Here is a 22,541-nt window from a genome sequence, read left to right on the forward strand (position 1 = left end):
CAGCCTTTTGGCTCCTCTTTTTATATGTTTTTTCCTCCCCTGGGCCTGCCCTGTGTAAACTGGGCTAGCCAGAGTGCTGTTTGTTCTACCTGAGGTCCTCACTCCTGTCCTCAGACCTTCCTTTGTTCTCTTTTCGTGGGCTTTTCCCTTTCTTGTCTTTTAGCCACCGCCATTCTGGACTCCTTTTTCCTATTCTAACTGCCTAACAGTTCCCTTTGCAATACAAAAACTTTTAAGTTTAATTAGATCCTGTTTATTTATTTTATTTTTTTTCCATTTGTTTATTTTTGTTTTAATTTCTTTTATCTTGTTTTCCCATCAATTTGCCATGAAGTGATGGGACCAGACACCATGATCTTAGTTTTGTTTTGTTTTGATCTTAGTTTTTTGAATGTTGAGTTTTAAGCCAGCTTTTTCACTCTCCTGTTTCACCTTCATCAAGAGGCTGTTTAGTTCCTCTTTTACTTTCTACCATTAGGGTGGTGTCATCTGCATATCTGAGCTTGTTAATATTTCTCCCAGCAATCTTGATTCCACCTTGTGATTCATTCAGCCTCTTTAATATATATTATAAAACCTGAGGTAAATAGGATGGGCTCGTTTGGCTTTTAATGTTGGGAACCAGTAGGTGTCCCTTTTGGACCATTCAGCTTTAGGTAATGTAGTAATATCAAATCTTGTTTTAACCACATTTTATTGGTCCCATTTTAAGTAATCATCCAAATATTTCTTTATTCATTTGAGATAACACCTTAAAGAAATTCTAACTTGTTGGGAATTATAGTCAGACTTTCCTTACATGTTTTTCATGCTTATATTATAATTATTTTAATACTCTTTTTAGACATTGTAAAACCCATTGAGAAGAAGCACAGACCACAAATGAAGCTTCTCAAGCCAGTTTTTTTAACTTGTTTTAAATAAACTATGGAAGTCCTTAGTTTAATTATTAGATACATAATTTCACCTTTAGTTTGATTTTTGTTTATAGGTACCAGTGAGACCGCAGGCTGTGATGAGCATACTTTAGATTTACCAGTTAGTTTTTCCAATTTTAAATGATCTATCAATTGGCCACCAATAAAATATATCTCAATAGAAATTCAAACCATTAAGATGCAAAAGACATCCCCATAAGAGAATGGGAGAGGATGTAACCTAAACCCAGAGAATTTTACTCTCAAGACCAAGTTTTCAAAAACACAAACAAACAAATCAAACAAGTACAGGTCGACCTGGGAAGATAGGGCAGAACATTTACATCTCAAAGACACAGAGAAATGCAAGTTTCCCTCTAGAAAGTCTTTGTTTAAAGGCTGAAAATATATTTTTTTATTAAGCCAGCTTTTCACCTTAATGAAACTTAATTGCATAGGCAATGAAAGAGCCCACTCAATGTCCATGGTGAGATTTCCTCCAATTTCCAATCAAGTAAACACCTGTAAGTTTGGTATGGATATTGGCAATTTTTCATTCCTTTTTATTTTGAAACCTTTATTTTCCATTTTGAAGTCAGTTTGTTGAGACAAAATTGCATGTGTTGGGCCAGTGTGTGCTTTTGGGAGCTTAAGTTCTCTGGTTTTGCTCCAGAGTTGTTTAAGCCCCATCTTATGTGCCTCGGGTTTCCTAGTGGAGTATAAGACTTCCATGGATGCTCAGATTGTGGGATAGCCAGTTCTTATGTGTGTCCCCTGTTGAGCAGTTTGTTAATTACATGAGTGGGTTTTTCTGTAGGAACAAGCTGCATGGCATGAGGTCTTGTTCCTGCAAATTTCTCAGTCATCTGAGAAAGCCGTTGCCAGCCAGGAAGAGAGTCCCTTTTTGGAGCTCAGAAGCTCTCAGAAGATTTCCGTTTTATTTTGACAAACTCTATTAAGGTAGCCAGGTCAAGGAAAAACAACAAGCCAGTCTTCCCCACTAATAACTCAGTCCTCCCCGCTAATAACTCAGTCCCACCTTGCCCAGTGTTTGAGCAGTCTTCTCAGTCTCTAAACTGAGGCTAACCACTCAGTATCCAAAATGAGTCTTCCCAGGGCTTTAACACTGAGGATCCCCTGCTTGAGCAAAATCTTCCCAGTGCCTTAACACTGAGGATATCCTACTCAGCACCTAAATTGAGAAAAATCCTCCCAGTACTTTGAGGGTGTCCCACCCAATGTCTAAACTGAGAAACCCAGGTACCTCTTTTTGAAACCAAGTTTCAAAGATAACATTTTCCCCCAAATAAAACTCAAGGTCATCAACCAATACAGGAGATCTGAGATCCAGGAAGATTCACTCAAATCTGTCTGGATTTCAAGGAGGCAGATGGACACAAGAGGCCTCTGCTGGTACCAAGGCTCCAGATTCTCGTAGAGTTCAGGTCAAGGATAGGAATCCATTCTGGATCCCTTTGTTGGTTGCCAAAACTGTCCATTTAAAAAATAATCACAACCTGGAAGTTGCAAGTTATGTTTTATTTGATGGGAATTTTTAGGACTTTGAGGCTTCTCTGGTGGCTCAGAGGTTAAAGCATCTGCCGGCAATGTGGGAGACCTGGGTTCGATCCCTGGGTCAGGAAGATCCCCTGGAGAAGGAAATGTCAACCCACTCCAGTATTCTTGCCTGGAGAATCCCATGGGCGGAGGAGCCTGGTGGGCTACAGTCCATGGGGTCGCAAAGAGTTGGACACGACTGAGCGACTTCACTTTCACTTTAGGACTTCAAGTCCAGAAGACAGCATCTCAAGTAACCCTGAGAGAACTGCTCTCAGGAGGCAGGAGGAGGAGTCAAGTTATATAGAAGTTTGCAACAAGGGGCAAGTAGTCCGAACATCAAAAGATTATTGTTAATTAAAGAAAACCAGGTATCTCAAGTAATTTAGTGCCTTTTTATATGTGAGCAGATACAAGAGCCTGGGCTCACTGAAGTCATTTCTTTCATATATATCTCAGCTATCTGGGGCCAGTTTCTAATGCTTTTCACACACACACACCCCAGCTCCTCAGTGCTCACCATGGGGAGTGGCTGAGGCTGCTGGATAGTAGGTATTGTTCTTTCTGGGTGGCCTGCAGGCTCAGAAATTCACATTTGGAGGGATGGAATTGCTGATGACTGCGACATACTTGTTTGTTGATATGGCAGGAAATATTCCATTTCTCACTACCCTTGTTTTGAGGGTTAAAGAAAATATTGCCAGTAAAGTCCTTGGCATTGTGTTCTTCACTAAACAAAATCTAACTTCCAGTTCTGCTATTAACACTATCATTAATGTAATTATTAACACAGTGACCTAGAGTAAACCTCCCCAAATATTAGCTGTTCTCATGTTATTATATTAGAAATTCTGAGCTTTTGCATTACATGCACATCAGAGGGAAAGCCTTATAACTAGCCACATCTCCCAAGGACCCTCTGAGAACAAATATTCTTTCTCAAAATTCAAATAACATTTAAATGTCCAACTTACAATGACCCTCAAGTTATGCCATTGTAGGAAATCTCAGAATCTGTGGGCTAACACTGCAAAGGTTTGTTTCTTGTTTATGTTCCAGTCAGATTCAAATCCTTTGGTAACTGTCTTTCAAGCAGTAACTCAGAGACCCAGACAGCTTCCATCAAGAGATATATATTTAAGAATTATGCTTAGAAGTAGCTTAACCTTTGTAGCTCTCACCTACTGATCCTAATTCTGGGATAAGTTTTGTCTCTCTCCGAGATAATTATACTTACATCTGTGAATCCATTTGTCATTTAGAATAGCTTAACTCAGTGGTAAAGAATTCACTTGCCAATGCACGACACATGAGTTTGATCTTTGGGTCAGGAAGATCCAGCTGGAAAAAGTAATGGCAATCTACTCCAGTATTCTTGCCTGGGAAATCCCATGGACAGAGGAGCCTGGCTGGCTACACTCCATGGAACTGCAAAATATTAAGACAAAAGTTAGCAACTAAACAAGTCTTATTAACCATCACAATTGTTCTCACATGAATGTACTAGTTGTTCTATTGATCCGTGTCCCTGCATCAAAACTAAGCCTAAGTTTAAATCTGACAAGTACTATTGAGTGGTACAATCACCTTCTTTATTCTAGAAAATATACTATTAATTCAGCCCAAGTTTGTATTTTTCTTTGGAGGGAGCAGTAAGCAATACTGAACTAAAATTGCCATAAATGTTCAACAAATTCAGTTCCCTTTCATTATGTTCTTTTCATTCTGAACAGGAATCTCCATTATGGAAAAGTCTACAAGAAAAACATGTCAAAAAGATTTGCTTTCTCTACTTTATCCACTAATGGATCACCTACTTATTCATGCAAGTAACTAGTCTGAGACAGGTAACCGTCAAGGCTTGACCAGCCCTGTTACTTCTTGAACTGACTACTCTCACTCACCTTCTTGCAGGTACCACATCTGCGTGACTGTGCTGATCTACTTCCTCCCCCTGCTGGTGATAGGTTATGCTTACACTGTCGTGGGCATCACACTGTGGGCCAGTGAGATCCCTGGGGACTCCTCTGACCGCTACCACGAGCAAGTCTCTGCCAAGCGCAAGGTGAGCAAAGGGCTAGCAGCACTTAACCCATCCTGGCACAGATGACAGACTGGTAAGCATATGAGCCCCAGAGCCTCAGGAGTCCCGGAGGCAGTCCCTGGGTCCCCAGAACTGTAGAAAGGAGGGGAGGAAAGGGGAGGGGAGGAAGAAATCTTCCTTCAATGTGTTGTAACCTAGGCCTGCCTATACAGGCAAAAGCCTCCTCATTCTCACCCTAAAACTAACAGAAAACTGTCAATTCATAAAACACAAGCACACAGATTTACCTACAGAAGCATGAAGAGCTATTCAGTTCTCTTTAGTTATTACAATTTGACAAAATAATACATTCATTTCATTCAAACATTAAAAAGCACTAAAAGAAATAAAACTATGGTGATTGGGAACAAACTGGGAATTGCCAGGATTAGTACTGGGGGAAGAATCTGCCTACAAAGGGATTGCATGAGTCAATTTCCTTGCAATAATGGAGCAGTTCTGTATCCTGATTACTGTGGGTTTTTTTACTTATCTCTGCATATGATAAAATTTCATAGAATTATACACCAAAAAAGTGCATGTAAAAGCTGGCAAATTCCAAGTACAGCCTGTAGTTTAGTTAATAGTACTGTACTAGCATCGGTTTCTTGATTTTGATGGTGTGGCATAGCTATGTAAGATGGTATCACTGGGAGAAGCTTTGTGATGGGTATCTGAGAATTCTCTGTCCGATTTTTGCAACTTCCTGGGAGTCTTAAATTGCTTGGAAATTAAAAGTCAAAAAATATATTGAGTCTTAACCATGAAAAGGCTCACTCCTTTCTAGGTCCTCTATTGAGTTCCCAAATGTTTATGCACTTACGTGTGCGCGCGCGCGCACACACACACACACACACACACACTCACCATGGTAACCACCGTTATTTGTTATTAATCCTTTCAGATATTGTAATGTATTTATAAGCCAAATAAACATATGTTCTTTTCTTTTTTACATAAATAGTAAATATGCACTTTTCTTCCCCTCATTCTTAAATTTAACAGTATCCACAAAATCTTCAAAACGCAATATAGAAACAGCTTTCTCATTCTTTTTTCCCCTCTTTTAGTACCACCTTGCATAGTATTTCATTGTGCAGATGCTAGATAGCTTTTTTTTTATTGAAATATAGTCGACTTACAATAGTATTTAGTTTCAGGCGTACTGCATAATGATTGGACATTTGCATCCATTATCACCACAATAATTCCAGTAACTCTCTGTCCCTCAGTTCAGTTCAGTTCAGTCGCTCAGTCGTGTCCAACTTTTTGCGACCCCATGAATCGCAGCACGCCAGGCCTGCCTGTCCATCACCAACTCCCGGATTTCACTCAAACTTAATCCATCGAGTCAGTGATGCCATCCAGCCATCTCATCCTCTGTCGTCCCCTTTTCCTCCTGCCCCCAATCCCTCCCAGCATCAGAGTCTTTTCCAATGAGTCAACTCTTCACATGAGGTGGCCAAAGTACTGGAGTTTCAGCTTTAGCATCATTCCTTCCAAAGAACACCCAGGGCTGATCTCCTTTAGAATGGACTGGTTGGATCTTCTTGCAGTCCAAGGGACTCTCAAGAGTCTTCTCCAACACCACAGTTCAAAAGCATCAATTCTTCGGTGCTCAGCCTTCTTCACAGTCCAACTCTCATATCCATACATTACCACAGGAAAAACCATAGCCTTGACTAGACGGACCTTGGTTGGCAAAGTAATGTCTCTGCTTTTGAATATGCTATCTAGGTTGGTCATAACTTTCCTTCCAAGCAGTAAGCGTCTTTTAATTTCATGGCTGCAGTCACCATCTGCAGTGATTTTGGAGCCCAGAAAAATAAAGTCTGACGCTGTTTCCACTGTTTCCCTATTTATTTCCCATGAAGTGATGGGACCGGATGCCATGATCTTCGTTTTCTGAATGTTGAGCTTTAAGCCAACTTTTCACTCTCCACTTTCACTTTCATCAAGAGGCTTTTCAGTTCCTCTTCACTTTCTGCCATAAGGGTGGTGTCATCTGCATATATGAGGTTATTGATATTTCTCCCGGCAATCTTGATTCCAGCTTGTGCTTCTTCCAGACCAGCGTTTCTCATGATGTACTCTGCCTATAAGTTAAATAAGCAGGGTGACAATATACAGCCTTGATGTACTCCTTTTCCTATTTGGAACCAGTCTGTTGTTCCATGTCCCGTTCTAACTGTTGCTTCCTGACCTGCATATAGGTTTCTCAAGAGGCAGGTCAGGTGGTCTGGTATTCCCATCTCTTGAAGAATTTTCCACAGTTTATTGTGATCCACACAGTCATAGGCTTTGGCATAGTCAATAAAGCAGAAATAGATGTTTTTCTGGAACTCTCTTGCTTTTTCTATGATCCAGCGGATGTTGGCAATTTGATCTCTGGTTCCTCTGCCTTTTCTAAAACCAGCTTGAACATCTGGAAGTTCACGGTTCATGTATTGCTGAAGCCTGACTTGGAGAATTTTGAGCATTACTTTTATATGTATTTTTATACCCATTCCTCTATCAAGGGACACTTAAGTTGCTTTCATATCTTCACCATTGTAGGTAATGTTGCTCTAAACATCAGGGTGCATGTACCTTTTCAAGGTGTCTTTGTTTCCTTTGGATAAATACCCAGGAGTGGAGTGGCTGGATCCTATGGTGTTCTATTTTCAATTTGTTAAGGAATCTTCATACTGTTTTCCAGCGCGGCTACACCAGCTTCTGTTTCCACTAACAGCTTCTCCTCGCCAGCACTTCGTTGTTGTCTTTGTGATATAGCCTTATGATACATGTGAGTGATATCTCATTGTGGTTTGGTTTGCAGTTCCCTATTGATTAGTGATATTGGGGATCTTTACATGTGCCACTTGGTCACCTGTATATCTTCTTGGGGAAAAAAAAATCTATACAAGTCCCTGCTTATTTTTTAATGCAGTTGTATGGTTTTCTTGATGTTGAGTTATATGAGTTCTTTGCATATTTTGGATATTAATCTCCTAACAGATATATCGTTTGCAAATATCTTCTTCAATTCAGTAGGTTGCCTTTTTGCTTTGTTTGTGGTTTCCCTCACTGTGCCAAAGCTTTTCACTTTGATGTAGTCCCACTTACTTATTTTTGCTTTTGTTTCCCTTGCCTGAGGAGACAAATAAAAAACCAGCTAAGACCAGTGTCAAAAAGGGTGGTACTTATGGTTTCTTCTAGAAGTTTTATGGTTTTGGGTCTTTTTCATTTAAGTTTTTCATCCACTTTGAATTTATTTATTCCATCCACTTTGATTTTATGTCCAATCATTATGTGACAATGTGATCCAGTTTCATTATTTTGTATGCAGCCGTCAACTTTCCCAACATATTTTGTTGAAGAGGCTTACTTTTCCCCCATGTAGATTCTCGCTTCTGTTGTCATAGATTAATTGACCATATGAGTGTGGGTTTATTTCTGGGTTCTCTATTCTATTCTATTGAGCTCTGTGTCTGCTTTGTGCCAGTACCATACTGTTTTGATCACTATAGGTTTTAGCATAGCTTTTTGAAATTAGGAGCATAATACCCTTAGCTTTGTTCTTCTTTCTCAAAATTGTTATGTCTATTTGGAGTCTTTTGTGTGCCCATATAAATTTTAGAATTATTAGTTCTAGTTCTGTGAGATTGTCTCTGATATTTTGAGAAATTACATTGAGTCTGTATGTTGCCTTGAGTAGTATGGTCATTTTAACAATATTAATTCTTCCGATCTGTAAGTATGCTATATATTGGTCTATATTGAATTCTGTTTGTGTCTTCTTCAATTTATTTCATCAATGTTTTATAGTTTTCCATGTACAATTCTTCTATATCCTTGGTTCAGTTTATCCTTAAATATTTAAGTCTTTTTGATGCAATTGTAAATGGGATTCTTTTCTCAATTTCTCCTCTGATAGTTCATTAGTAGTATATAGAAATGCAACAAATCTGTGTGTGTTCCTTATCTACCTCTATTTAACTTTACACTTCTATTCTGTTGTTCTTTTCTTTCTTTTTCTCACCATATGATTGGTTTGTTCTGTTTTCGTTGTTTTTTTCCCAGTTGGCACCTTGTTTTAGTCTTGTGTTCCAGTTCGTGCTTTAGTGAGCTTTGTTCTTAACTGGTGGATATCATTTTTGGTTTCCTTTGTTCAATAGGTCTATCTATGGTACATTTTTTAAATTACTGTTTTGGATTTGTTTATGAGTGTATACGTATGTGTGTATATGCTATTATTTTAGTTATTATTTGCCTGATTTTGTAATTGCTATTGGTCTGGGGTGCATCTTTTGTTTCTCATTTCTGTATATTCATTTTAATCCCATTTAATGCCATACCAAACCACTTCTGGAATCTCTATTCCCTGGAGAATCTCCAAACCCTGAGCCTTTGGAGTGGGAGCACTGACTCCAAGACACTAGACTACCAGAGAACTCCTAACCCTAGGGAGTACTAAATAGTGAGAACTACCACAAAAGCAACCACTTGTATACAGGACCCAGCATCACCCAACTGCCAGTAGCACCCTGCGCAAGATGCCTCATCCAAACAAAAAACAAGACAAAAACACAAACCCAATCATCAGCAGACAGAATTACCACTTCACTCAGTGCTGCCCATCAGAAGGATAAAAAAAACTCACCCCCTTCCAAAAGGATGCAAGCATAAGTCACACCCTACATGAAGCTTACACAACCCCCTGGACCAACTTTACAAGGGCAGAAACCAAAGGAAGGAAGAATTCAACCTCAAAGCCTGGGAAAAGGAGACCTCAAACACAACAAGTTAAAAAAAGAAAAGAAAAGGCAGAGAAATACTGCACAAATGAAGGAACAACCTAGAAACACACAAGTCCAAATAAATGAAGAGGAAATAGACAAACTATCAGAAAAGAATTCAGAATAATGATAGAAAAGATGATCCAAAACTTCAAAAATAGAATGTAGAGGATGCAAGAATCAATTAACAAAGGTATAGAAGAAATAAAGAATAAACATACGGAGACAAACAACACAATTACTGGAATTAAAAATACTCTAGAAGGAATCAATAGCAGAATATCTGAGGCAGAAGAATGGATAAGTGAGCTGGAAGATAGAATGGCGTAAAATAACCGCTGAATAGCAGAATAATGGAAAAAAAATGAAAAGAACTAAGGATAGTCTCAGAGACCTCTGGAACAATATTAAATGCACCAATATTCGAAGAAAAAGGAGAGAAAAGAAAGAGTATGAGAAGATTTTTGAAGAGATTAGAGTTGAAAATTTCCCCAGCATGGGAAAGGAAATAGTCAATCAAGTTCAAGAAGCACAGAGTCCCATACAGGATAAACCCAAAGAGAAACATGCCAAGACATATACTAATCAATCTAACAAAGATTAAAGACAAAGAAAGAATATTAAAAGCAGCAAGGGAAAAGCAACAAGTAACATACAAAGGAAACTCCATACATTTAACAGTTAATCTTTCAGAAGAAACTCTGCAGGCCAGAAGGGAATGACAGGATATATTTTAAATACTGAAAGTGAAAAATCTACAACCAAAATTACTCTAAGCAAGGATCTCATTCAAAATTGATGGAGAAATCAAAAGGTTTACAGACAAGCAAAAGTTAAGAGAATATACTACCACCAAATCAGCTTTACAACAAATGTTAAAGGGACTTACGTAGTCAGGAAATATAAGAGAAGAAAAAGATCTACAAAAACAAACCCCAAGCAATTAAGAAAATGGCAATTTGTTGTTCAGTTGCTCAGCCATGTCCAACTCTGTAATCCCATGGACTGCAGCACACCAGGCTTCCCTGTCCTTCATCATTTCCCAGAGCTTGCTGAAAGTTGTGTCCATTGAGTCAGTGATGCCATCCAACCATCTCACTCTCTGTTGTCCCCTTCTCCTTCTGCCTTCAATTCTTCCCAGCATCAGGGTCTTTTTCAATGAGTCGGCTCTTCACATCAGGTGGCCAAAGTATTGCAGTTTCAGCTTTAGCATCAGTCCTTCCAGTGAATATCCAAGACTGATCTCCTTTAGGATTGATTTATTTGATCTCCTTGCAGGCCAAGGGATTCTCAAGAGTCTTCTCCAACACCACAGTGAAAAGCATCCATTCTTCAGTGCTCAGCCTTCTTTATGGTCCAACTCTCATATCCATACATGACTACTGAAAAAGTCATAGATTTGACTTTACGGACCTGTTGGCAAAGTAACGTCTCTGCTTTTTAATATGCTGTCTAGGTTTGTTATAGCTTTTCTTCCAAAGATCAAGTGTCTTTCAATTTCATGGTTGTGATCACCATCTGCAGTGACAAAAACAAACCCCAAACAATTAAGAAAATGGCAATAGGAACATATATATCAATAATTACTTTAAATGTAAATCGATTAAATGTTCCAGCCAAATGACACAGGCTGGATGAATGGATACAAAAAAGAGACCCATATATATGCTGTCTACAAGCAACCCACTTCAGACCTAAAGATACATATAGCCTGAAAGTGAGAGGATGGAAAAATATATTCCTTGCAAATGGAAATCAAAAGAAAGCTGGAGTAGCAACCATCCTATAAGACAAAATAGACATTCAAATAAAGAATATTACAAGAGATAAGAAAGGACACTACATAAAGATTCGAATATATTCAATGCACTCCCTATGAAACTACCAAGGGTATTTTTCACAGAACTACAACAAATAATTAAGCAATCTGTATGGAAACACAAAAGAGCCCAAATAGCCAAAGCAGTCTTGAGAAAGAAGAATGGAGCTGGAGGAATCAACTTTCCTGACTTCAGATTATACTACAAAGCTACAGTCCTTAAGACACTATGGTACTGGCACAAAAACAGAAATATAGACCAAAGAACAAGATAGAGAGCCCCGAGATAAATCCATGCACCTATGGGTACCTTATTTTTGACAAAGGAGGCAAGAATATACAATTGGGCAAAGATAACCTCTTCAATAAGTGGTGCTGTGAAAACTGGATAGCTACATGTAAAAGAATGAAATTAGAACACTTCCTAACAACATACACAAAGATAAACTCAAAATGGATTAAAGACCTAAATGTAAGACCAGAAACTATAAAACTCTTAGAGGAAAACATAGTCAGAACACTCATAGGCAAAACATAGCAGAACACTCATTGACATAAATCAAAGCAAGATCCTTTATGACCCATCTCCTAGGGTAATGGAAATAAAAGAAAAAAGTGGGACCTAATTAGGCTTAAAAGCTTTTGCACAGCAAAGGAAACTATAAACAAGGTGAAAAGGCAACCCTCAGAGTGGGAGAAAATAATAGCAAATGAAACAACTGACAATGGATTATTCTCCAAAATATACAAGCAGCTCATACAAGTCAATACCAGAAAAACAAAAAACCCAATCAAAACAAGGGGGAAAGACCTAAACAGAAATTTCTCCAAAGAAGACATACAAATGGCTAACAAACACATGAAAAGATGCTCAACATCACACATTATTAGGGAACTTCGTATCAAAACTACAATGAGATATCACCTCACTCCAGTCAGAATGGCCATCATCAAAAAGTCTACAAACAATAAATGCTGGAGAAGGTGTGGAAAGAAGGGAACCCTCTTGCACTGTAGACTGATACAGCCACTATGGAAAACAGTATGGAGATTTCTTTAAAAAACTAGAAAACATAAAACATAAAACCTATGACTCAGCAATCCCACTCCTAGGCATATACCCCTGAGGAAACCAAAACCAAAAAAGATACATGAACCCCAATGCTCATCGCAGCACTATTTACAATAGATAAAACATGGAAGCAACCTAGATGTCCATCAACAGATGAATGGATAAAGAAGTTTTATAAAGTTGTACCACAACTTCTTTATATATATACACACACACAATGGAATATTACTCAGCCATAAAAAAGAACTCATTTAAGTCAGTTCTAATAGGTAGATGAAACTAGATCTTATTTATACACAGGGAACTAAGTCAGAAAAAGAAAGATAAATATTGTACACTAACACATATATATGGAATCTAAAAAGATGGTATTGATGACTTTATATGCAGGGCAGCAGTGGAGAGACAGACATAGAGAACAGACTTATGGACACAGTGTAGGGGGCACGTGGAAGGAGAGAGTGAGATGTATGGAGAGAGTAACACGGAAATACATACGCTATGCTATGCTAAGTCACTTCAGTCATGTCCGACTCTGTGCAACCCCATAGACAGCAGCCCACCAGGCTCCCCCATCCCTGGGATTCTCCAGGCAAGAACACTGGAGTGGGTTGCCATTTCCTTCTCCAATGCATGAAAGTGAAAAGTGAAAGTGAAGTTGCTCAGTTGTGTCCGACTCTTAGCGACCCCATGGACTGCAGCCTAACAGGCTCCTCCGTCCATGGGATTTTCCAAGCAAGAGTACTGGAGTGGGGTGCCATTGCCTTCTCCAACATATGCTAACATATGCAAAATAGATAGCCAATGGGAATTTGCTGAATGACTCAGGGAACTCAAACAGGGGCTGTGTAACCTAGAGGGGTGGGATGGGGAGAGAGACAGGAGGGAGGTTCAAGAGAGAGGGGACATATGGATAACTATGGCTGATTCATGCTGATATTTGGCAGAAAGCAACAATTCTGTAAAACAATTATTCTTCAATTAAAAAATAAATTTAAAAAATACCACACACACACACAAAAAAGACCTAAATGTTAGACTAGGCACTATAAAACTCCTAGAAGAAAACAGGCAGAACACTCTCTGATATAAATCACAGCAATAATATCTTTTTCAATCCATCTCCCAAAATAATGGAAACAAAAACAAAAATAAACAAATGGGACTAACTTAAATTCAAAAGCTTCTGCACAGCAAAGGAAACAATAAGCAAAACAAAAAGACAAACCACAGATTAGGAGAAAATATTTGCCAGTGATGTGACCAACAAGGGATTAGTCTTCAATATTTACAAACAACTCATAATGCTTAACAGCATCAAAACTAGCAATCCAATCAAAAAATGGGCAGAAGACCTGAATAGACATTTCTCCAAACAAGACACATTGATGGCCAAGAGACATATGAAAAGATGTTCAACATTGCTAAGTATTCAGTTCAGTTCAGTCGCTCAGTCGTGTCCGACTCTCTGCAACCCCATGAATCACAGCACGCCAGGCCTCCCTGTCCATCACCAACTCCCGGAGTTTACTCAGACTCACGTCCATCAAGTCAGGGATACCATCCAGCCATCTCATCCTCTGTCGTCCCCATCTCCTCCTGCCCCCAATCCCTCCCAGCATCAGAGTCTTTTCCAATGAGTCAACTCTTCACATGAGGTGGCCAAAGTACTGGAGTTTCAGCTTCAGCATTATTCCCTCCAAAGAAATCCCAGGGCTGATCTCCTGTAAATCAAAACTACAATGAGATATCACTTCACACCAGCTAGAACAGCTATCATCAAAAAAAAAATCCACAAACAATAAATGCTGGAGAGAGTGTGGAGAGAAAGGAACCCTCCTACACTGTTGTTTTGAATGTAAATTGGTACAGCCACTATGGAGAACAGTATGGAATTCCTTTGGTTCAGTTCAGTTCAGTTTAGTTGCTCAGTCATGTCTGACTCTTTGCGACCCCATGGACTGCAGCATGCCAGGCCTCCCTGTCCATCACCAACTCCTGGAGTTTACCCAAACTCATGTCCATTGAGTCAGTGATGCCATCCAACCATCTCATTCTCTGTCATCCCCTTCTCCTCCTGCCTTCAATCTTTCCCAACATCAGGGTCTTTTCAAATGAGTCAGCTCTTCGCATCAGGTGGCCAAAGTCTTGGAGTTTCAGCTTTAGCATCAGTCCTTCCAATGAATATTCAATTCCTTTAGGATTGATTGGTTTGATCTCCTAGCAGTCCAAGAGACTCTCAAGAGTCTTCTCCAACACCACAGTTCAAAAGCATCAAATCTTCGGTACTCAGCTTCCTTTATAGTCCAACTCTCATATCCATACATGACTACTGGAAAAACAATAGCCTTGACTAGATGGACCTTTGTTGGCAAAGTAATGTCTGTTTTTTAATATGCCTTCTAGGTTGGTCATAACTTTCCTGCCAAGGAGTAAGCATCTTTTAATTTCATGGCTGCAGTCACCATCTGCAGTGATTTCGGGGCCCCCCAAAAAATAAAGTCCGCCACTGTTTCCACTGTTTCCCCATCTCTTTGCCATGAAGTGATGGGACCAGATGCCATGATCTTCGTTTTTTGAATGTCGAGTTTTAAGCCAGCTTAAATGTTGTGTATTTATTTCTCTGTGCCTATTTCTATATATCAGGTAAGTTGATTACAAGTTCTGACCTTGGAGAAGTGGCTTTATGTTGGAGCCGTCCGGCGGGACCCAGCAGCACACTCCTGTCTGGTCAGCAGAGCTATATGCTCTAAGGGTGCCCCTGTGTGTGCTTTGTGTGCCCTTCCGTTGTGGTGGACCTGACTACTGTGGGCACGCCTGTCGGTGAGGCTCCCAGCCCAGTTCACTGCCAGACCTGCCTTGTGTGGTGACTGTTGGCTACTGGTGCAAGGGATAGGTTCTAGGGCATGTGGCTATGGGCCAGTGAGGGCTCTGGGGCTGATATCAGCCCACTGGTGTGTGGGTAAGCGCCCAGACCTGAGAGGCTATAGGAGAACTCCAAAATGACATTTGCCAAATGCCTAAAATGGCTGCCACCGGTATTTTCATCCCAGAGGTGGTCCCAATTGCCTCCTGCCTCTCCAGGAAACTCTTCAAGGTCAGCAGGTAGGTCTGACTCAGGCTCTCTTAGGAACAGAATCTCTGTTTCCTACGATCTTCTCGCACTCCTGTGTATAAGCCCTGGTGGCTTTCAAAGTCAGAGAGTCTTGGGTGTTGTCTTCCCAGTCCAGGACCCACCAGGAACCCAGCATGGGGCTCAGGCCTCTTGTTCTTTGGGGAGGAACTGTGCAATTGTGATTATCTTTCCGTTTGTGGTTTACCTTCCCAAGGGTATGGATCTTCACTACATTGCATCTCTATTCCTCCTACCCATCTCATTGTGATTCCTTCTTTATATCTTTAGTTGTAGAAAATCTTTTCTGCTAGTCTTCAGCTTCTCCCATATATAGTTGCTTTGTAACTAGTTGTAATTCTGGTGTGCCCATGTGAGGGGATGAACTCACTGCCTTCCTATTCTACTATGTTGGCCACACATCTTCTAGGTCATTCTTTCTCTTAAGATGTCTTGGGAATGAAAAGGAGTGGGTTGTATCACCCTATATTCATAAAGCCATTTTATGAATATTCCCTTTAAACATCTGACAGTCCCTTGCTGCAGCTATCCAAATCCTACCCATTCTCTTTCCTTCCCCCAGAGTCTTCAAGTCTAGCAGCCTACTCTGACTCATGGCCCTTTTCCTTCTGCTGCTTTCTCCCCATTGTGGGATCTCTTCCTCCTGAACACCCGTTGCTCATTAATCTGGCCTCCCTTGACTTCTCCAGCCATTGCCTAGAAGTATGATATGATATTCTCAAACATGAATGCACATGGGAATAATCAGCAGGGCTTCTCAAACACTGAATTCTGAGTTTCACATTCAAAGTTTCTGATTCAGTTAGATTGGAATGCAGTCTGAGGACTTTTGCATTCCTGACAACTTCTCAAGTGATATTTATGTTCCTGGTCCTGGGGCCACTCTCTGGGAATCACTGATACAACCAAAGTCCTTTGGTACCACATATAAGTGGTCCTTCCTCCACCTTGAAAGGTGTTACTATATCATTAGTTACTTTATATCACATATCACACTGTGCATAGTAAGTGGGCAGGATAAGAGAGAAAATAACCATTATAAAGGGAAGACGTGCTGCTAGTCTTACCTGTCTCACTCTCTTGCCAGGTGGTTAAGATGATGATCGTTGTTGTATGTACCTTTGCCATCTGCTGGTTGCCCTTCCACATCTTCTTCCTCTTGCCTTACATCAACCCTGATCTCTACCTGGAGAAGTTTATTCAGCAGGTTTACCTGGCCATCATGTGGCTGGCCATGAGCTCTACCATGTACAACCCCATTATCTACTGCTGTCTCAATGACAGGTAAGACCCTCATCCCCCATACTCTCTCCAGGACAAGAACCTAATAATCCCTCTGTTGAATCCCTGCTGACTGAACCATGTGATGATTAGTTTTCTATAGTCTGCACCACTCACTCCTCTCTCACAGCTGGCTCTGCTCAATTAGGTTGGCTGCTTGGGGACTACAAAGACAAATGGTCTTGTCACCATGCAGGAATAGGAGCCATGAGAAGACCGTTTTTCCTTTCCAAGGGGAGCCAGAAACACATACCCGTATTTCAAATCTTCAGACTTTTAAGCACTAGTTACCTCAGCATTGGAGGGTCGGGTGCAGGGCAGATAAAAACTCTCTGTAATTAATACACATAAATCAGGTTGCCAGCTGGATCAAGTTAATAAATTTGTTCAATCTGCTCTAAGGATCCCATTCACAGAGAGTTGTGCATGCAGAAAGAGACAAAGAATCAGTGAGAGAGTCAGAGAATGAATGAGTCAGAGAATGAGAGAGAACAAGAGAGAGAGAGATTGATGCCATTCGAATGTTATCCACCACATGGCATTTTTTCCCCTTCTCTGGTCTCTCATTTTCCTCTTCCCAGCCCATCTGGGCAGGGACTTCCCTGGCAGTCCAGTGGTCAAGACCTCACTTTCCAATGCAGCAGGGGTGGGGCGGGTTCAATTCCAGGTCGGGGAGCTAAGATCCTACATGCCTCGCAGTCGGAAAACCAAAACAAAATCAATATTGTAACAAATTCAATAGACTTTAAAAATTGTCCACATGAAAAAAAAATCTTAAAAAATTTTTTTTAGGTAGCTTTGTCCAGTTTCTTCCAGCACTTCTAGCAGGACAGGGTAAGCAAAAGGAAGTCAGGGCCTCAAAGGCCTGATTCTGCCTTTGTTTGGCCACAGGGGCCAGGAGAGCCTCCCCTGAAGTGGCAGCCAACTTCAGACAAGTAAGAAAAGAAAGAACCCTCAGGAATGGTGATCAGCAATAAGGATGCCACCACAGAGTGCAGAGTCTCCAAAAGGGAGAGCTGTGGGAAGCTGCGGTGGCATTCGGTTATCTGGAGCACCGCTGCAGCCTCTGTGTGAAGAGGGGAGACAGGAGAAGGAGGGGGAGGGATAAAAGATTTCTCACATTTATAGCCAACAGTTATCAGCCTATAAGGAGCCTCCCATGAATGAGACACTCAGGGGCTATGACTTTGAAGACAGATAGTCCCTGGGACTTGTCCAAATGGTCTTTGTTTAACTCACCAATGTATCTTTCTTCTAAGAGCCTCACAACCTGCCTAAACATTTCTAGGTTAAATCTCTCAGCACATCTTTTAAGTAAAAGCTGATTCTTCCTGCTCAAAACACAGGGAAACTGAGGCACACTGAAGGGACACGATTGGTAGAAAGTCAGTGGGCTACTTGAGGGACAGGACTGGGTCTTGACACTGTATTGTACACGTAATGAACACTTGGTGAATGTTTTTACTGATGCTGAACTGACCCAGAGCCGGTGGAGGCAGCATATTTCAACTGCCACCCTCAGTACAGACTTGCATTTCACATGAACTTGGGTTCTAATCCTGGAGTTGACCTTGATGACTGGCCTTTGAATCTTTTTCCCTTAGCATCTCCAGTTATCAATTAATTAAAAAAAAATAAGAAGACAGAGTCTCATTTGGGTATACCCTCATATTAAACAGCTTCTGCAATGGTGGGAACACTCCTGATAGCAGGCCATACTCAAGCTTTACTTGTCCATCCACTCTCTTTCCAGGTTCCGTCTGGGCTTCAAGCATGCCTTTCGGTGCTGCCCTTTCATCAGTACTGGTGACCATGAAGGGTTCGAAATGAAATCCACTAGGTATCTCCAGACTCAAGGCAGCATCTATAAAGTCAGCCGCCTGGAGACCACTGTCTCCACAGTGGTGGGGGCCCATGACGAAGACCTGGAGGAAGGCCCCAAGGCCGTGCCCTCATCCCTGGACCAGATCTCCAATGACCCCTCTCACAGCGACTCTAAGACCACAATGGAGAGCTTCAGCTTCTACTCCAACATGCTCTCCTAGACCACGGGGCTTTCAGCAGGCACGGCCACCTCTATCTTTGTCTTGCTTCATTTCATGCATGGATAAATTTTTGGTATAAAATCCATAAGAAACACCCTTGGGGCTTGTGAAAGTTGAGAATAGTTTGAGTAAAACATTCCATTCTGGAGTTAAAAACCTACATTCTTCTATATCTTTGTCACACACACGTTGCGTGACCCAAAAAAAATCATTGACTTCTCTGAGCCTGTACAATGAGAAGGTTAAACTTGATTTTCTCTACAATCCATTCCAAGATTCTAGAATTAATTTCAATTGCATGTGCTCATTTCAGGGTGATGCCTGCAGTGCAGAAACAAATCAAACTGATCTGAAGTAAGACCCTGTCTTACTTCAATAAAGATGTTCTCAGTCTTGCTTAGATTATTTTCCTTTAGCTGGTGGCTCACACTGCATCAGCCTCTGCTTGATAATGTAAACAAAAGGAGAAACCAGCTAAAATCTGAATGAAAGATTTAACCTTCTCTTCTAAGCACCAATGAAAATAAGGTGTACTTCTGAAGCCCCTTTTGGCATCTCAGTAAATCAATGTATCATGGGATTGGGATTGAGAGTTTCAAATTCATCTGTATTATCTCCTGAGCCACCAATGCAAACAGAATATGTCCACTGATACTAGTTAATGTCTGTGATGAACCAAGACTCAGGAGAACTGTGCAACACTTAATCTGATCCTCTCTTTCCTTATTTGTAAAACTAAGAAGCTGAATGACATCATCTACGTGTCCCTTCAAATTTTAACATTCATCGGTTCAATGATTGTATGTGTTTTTTTGTTTGTTTAACCAAAAACGGAATAATAGGAGCAGTAAGTCTAGTGACTTAATGCCCAGCTCTTTGAGATGTAGCAACTGCTAAGACCATGTATCAATATCCATATATGACATTCTCTGATTTGTCCTGGAACTGTGAGTATTTTCCTTCTCCTGAAAGATTTTTGCCTTTGACAGAGCAGAGGACTTTGTGTCAAGACTTGCATCTCTCTATCAGGCCTTAGCAGGCTAGGTCTCACAGCTAGAGAATACCACTGGGAAAGACAAACACGTGGGCTTCCTGCTCTGGCCTTTTGGTTATCTTAAGGCAGGGGACTCATGCAGATTTTTCTTTATACTAGCATTAGGCATGTGCTGAGATGCTCAATGACTGAGGAGGCTGTGCCCTGCAACCACATTTGAGGGAAGAGGCCACCTTACATCTCTCTTTAGACTCTGAATCTCCCCTTCCTGCCACTGGCTTTGCTGACCTCCTGCCTAAAAGAGGTAGAATGATCAATAAACCCTAAAGAAGAAGAGTCGGTCAACAAAGAGTCATGAACCAGGAGAACTTCATGTCCTAACACAGTTTTGGGGTTACAGCAGGTGAGCATGGAATTTCTTTCTGTCTCCAGATCTGTGCTTTGACCAGATGTGGCTGAAAGCAGAGACAACATGTAACCATATAAATGCCTTCCTCATGGTTTGAAGAATGCATGCACAAGTCCTGCGTCCATCGTGTTGAAGAACAGTGATGCACATCAGGTTTACAGCCCTTACCAGCTGTGCTGGCCCTAGCCCTGCTAGGGCATTGGCAGGCCAGGAAGAAGCTGTATAGCAATAGTAGAAGCCAGAAGGACCTGACAGCCACATTCGCCAAAGCAGAACAAGGAGGATTAAACTAAGGAAACCAGCTCAGTGTAAACATGTGGATGGAATACTTAATTTAGGGGCAACAAAAGTCAGTGCCCAAAACATTTTAGTCATACTTCTAATAAAGAATCAGGCCATGTATGGATTATTCACGTCAGAGGGATGTAAAGAACTGGCATGATTATGAGATGTACCCAAGAAGAAAATGCTAAGGAGTAGGGGGACTTTCTCTCTATGGAAGAGGTTAGAGTTGAATTTAACAAGGACTGTTGAACACTTGATCTGGACTTGGCCCTGAGCTGGGGGCACACAGCTTCTTCTGTTCTTGAGAAAACCTATCAGTCAGGCCATTGCTAACTCACCAGTCTTAGTTGATCTAGGCTGCCCAGCAGGCATGGAGGCAGTTGAGAAGCAGATTCTCCACAGGATTCTAAAGACCCACACTCAACATACGTAATGGGGTCAAAGTCAAAGACCTTTAGATAGCCTTTTGCAATGGAAGTTCTTTGAGATAATTCCAAAGAGAGCATCAGCCAATCTAGAGGAACTGAAGGGATGTGGTTGGACAGCATCATCGCTGCACATTGTAGGAGGGGGCAGTGTCAAATATGGCAGAACGTTTCCTCTGAGAGAGAGAGCCCATCAAGCCTTCCCCTGCCCCACCCTCCAACACCCACTTACCTGATAAAAGTGCTGTCTTCTCCCCTGTGAGGAACACCATGATTTGTACTGTGTGTGGGTCTCACTCTTGTAGAAATGTGTCACCCTGTGTTTATCTCCTAAGTGGTTTTCCTTGATATTCTGTTCAGTAGGGATAAAATAGAAGGCATCATTGGGCCATCTTTGTTATGTTACTTCCAAAATGCGGGATCCAGTTGCTGTCAGTGAGCTATTTATACTGTGCCAATTCCTCCTTGTTCTTTCACAGACAGAAATTGATGTATATCATAGACACACAGTAGGACCATTGCAACTGAGGGATGGGGAGGAAGACTAAATGGGAAGAACTAAAAGATAAGAGTTCTTATCTTCCTTACCTCCCACTAAAGCGCTAAGACATAGTGGAATTTCCTTTTTCTCGGAAAGACTAGGTGGAACCCTAGGAAAAGGGGACTTGGGAGCTAAACTTATTGACCTGGCTTTCAGGAAGAATCATGTAAGCAAAGACAGGTAGTTCTTAAGGTTTCTATACTTTCCAACCTGGGATCCTGGAAAAATCTCCATACAGAAATAAAGTATGTTTTTGACTACTTCTTGCCTCTGTCTCATCTCTACAAAAACTAAGCACCCTATAAGATACTGAATGGGGTGGTACAATGAACCCTAACAAATGGCACAGACAAAAGAACGGAGCCCAACGCCCAGCAAACTCCTACCTTTGTGACAAAATGGGTCGGCAAGATGTGAGAACGATTTCTGGGTGGGGATCTGGGAAGGCAGTATGGGATTGTGTGAAGTGACCAACAGAGTCGCCTATGAGTAGAATTGTGTCAGTTCAGGTCCTCCCAGAAGCAGACACCAGGACAGAGTTAGAAGTGCAAGAGACTCGTTGAGGGAACACTTGGGAAAGATAAGGGGTGAGGAGGACAGGTTGGGGGGGGTGCTTGAGACTCTGGAAATCTGATGCCTGTGAAAAAGATGGAGGGAGATTGAGCAGGAGGAGCTTCCATATGAGGTACAGCCCTGGGAAAGCCTCAGCTGGCCCACCAGCTTGCATGCAAAGGGGGCCCCCACACTAGCAGAAATGGCCAGGCCTCGAACCCCCAACAGACTCTCACTGACTGGGAGCTATCTGGGGAGAGAGTAGTCTGGATTTGAACACTATGGCGGGTCCTGAAGGTACCGCAGCTAGAGGCAGGCAGCTGACTACACTCCCACGGCCAGCTCTCTCCTGAAGAGAGATCTGTGCCGTCACTCCCACAGCCACCACCAGAGCTTTGGTCCAGCCCTCTGTGTTTGAAAACATGTCAGGAAGCCCTTGGCAGTATTAGAAACATCAGTGGTTAATCTCTGTGAGCCCTGGCAACCTGGAAGAGAGCCCAGGAAGCAGGGGCCACCCTGTACTGCCTCATCCCTCAGGCACGCCCCCTCAAAAGAGTGATGAGCAGCTGGTGAAGGCATGCAATGAGACTGTAAGGCTTTAAGAGGGTGAATTTTGAGGAAAATCTAGATACCTATGCAACATGGTGAGT

The 22,541-nt window shown here is 41.4% G+C and overlaps 1 protein-coding gene across 1 annotated transcript in view; it reads left to right on the forward strand.

Moving 5' to 3' along the window:
- TACR1 (tachykinin receptor 1) overlaps window positions 1–21,599 on the forward strand; it is a 182,327-nt gene extending 160,728 nt beyond the window's left edge. The window contains exons 3-5 of the mRNA XM_044925729.2: window positions 4,389–4,539; window positions 16,447–16,643; window positions 18,394–21,599. Coding sequence (XP_044781664.2) covers window positions 4,389–4,539; window positions 16,447–16,643; window positions 18,394–18,685 — 640 coding nt within the window. The 3' untranslated portion in view covers window positions 18,686–21,599. The remainder of the gene's footprint in view (window positions 1–4,388; window positions 4,540–16,446; window positions 16,644–18,393) is intronic.
- Window positions 21,600–22,541: the final 942 nt, after the last annotated feature.

This window comes from Bubalus bubalis, chromosome 12, assembly GCF_019923935.1.
Source record: "Bubalus bubalis isolate 160015118507 breed Murrah chromosome 12, NDDB_SH_1, whole genome shotgun sequence".
Taxonomy (NCBI): Eukaryota; Metazoa; Chordata; class Mammalia; order Artiodactyla; family Bovidae; genus Bubalus; species Bubalus bubalis.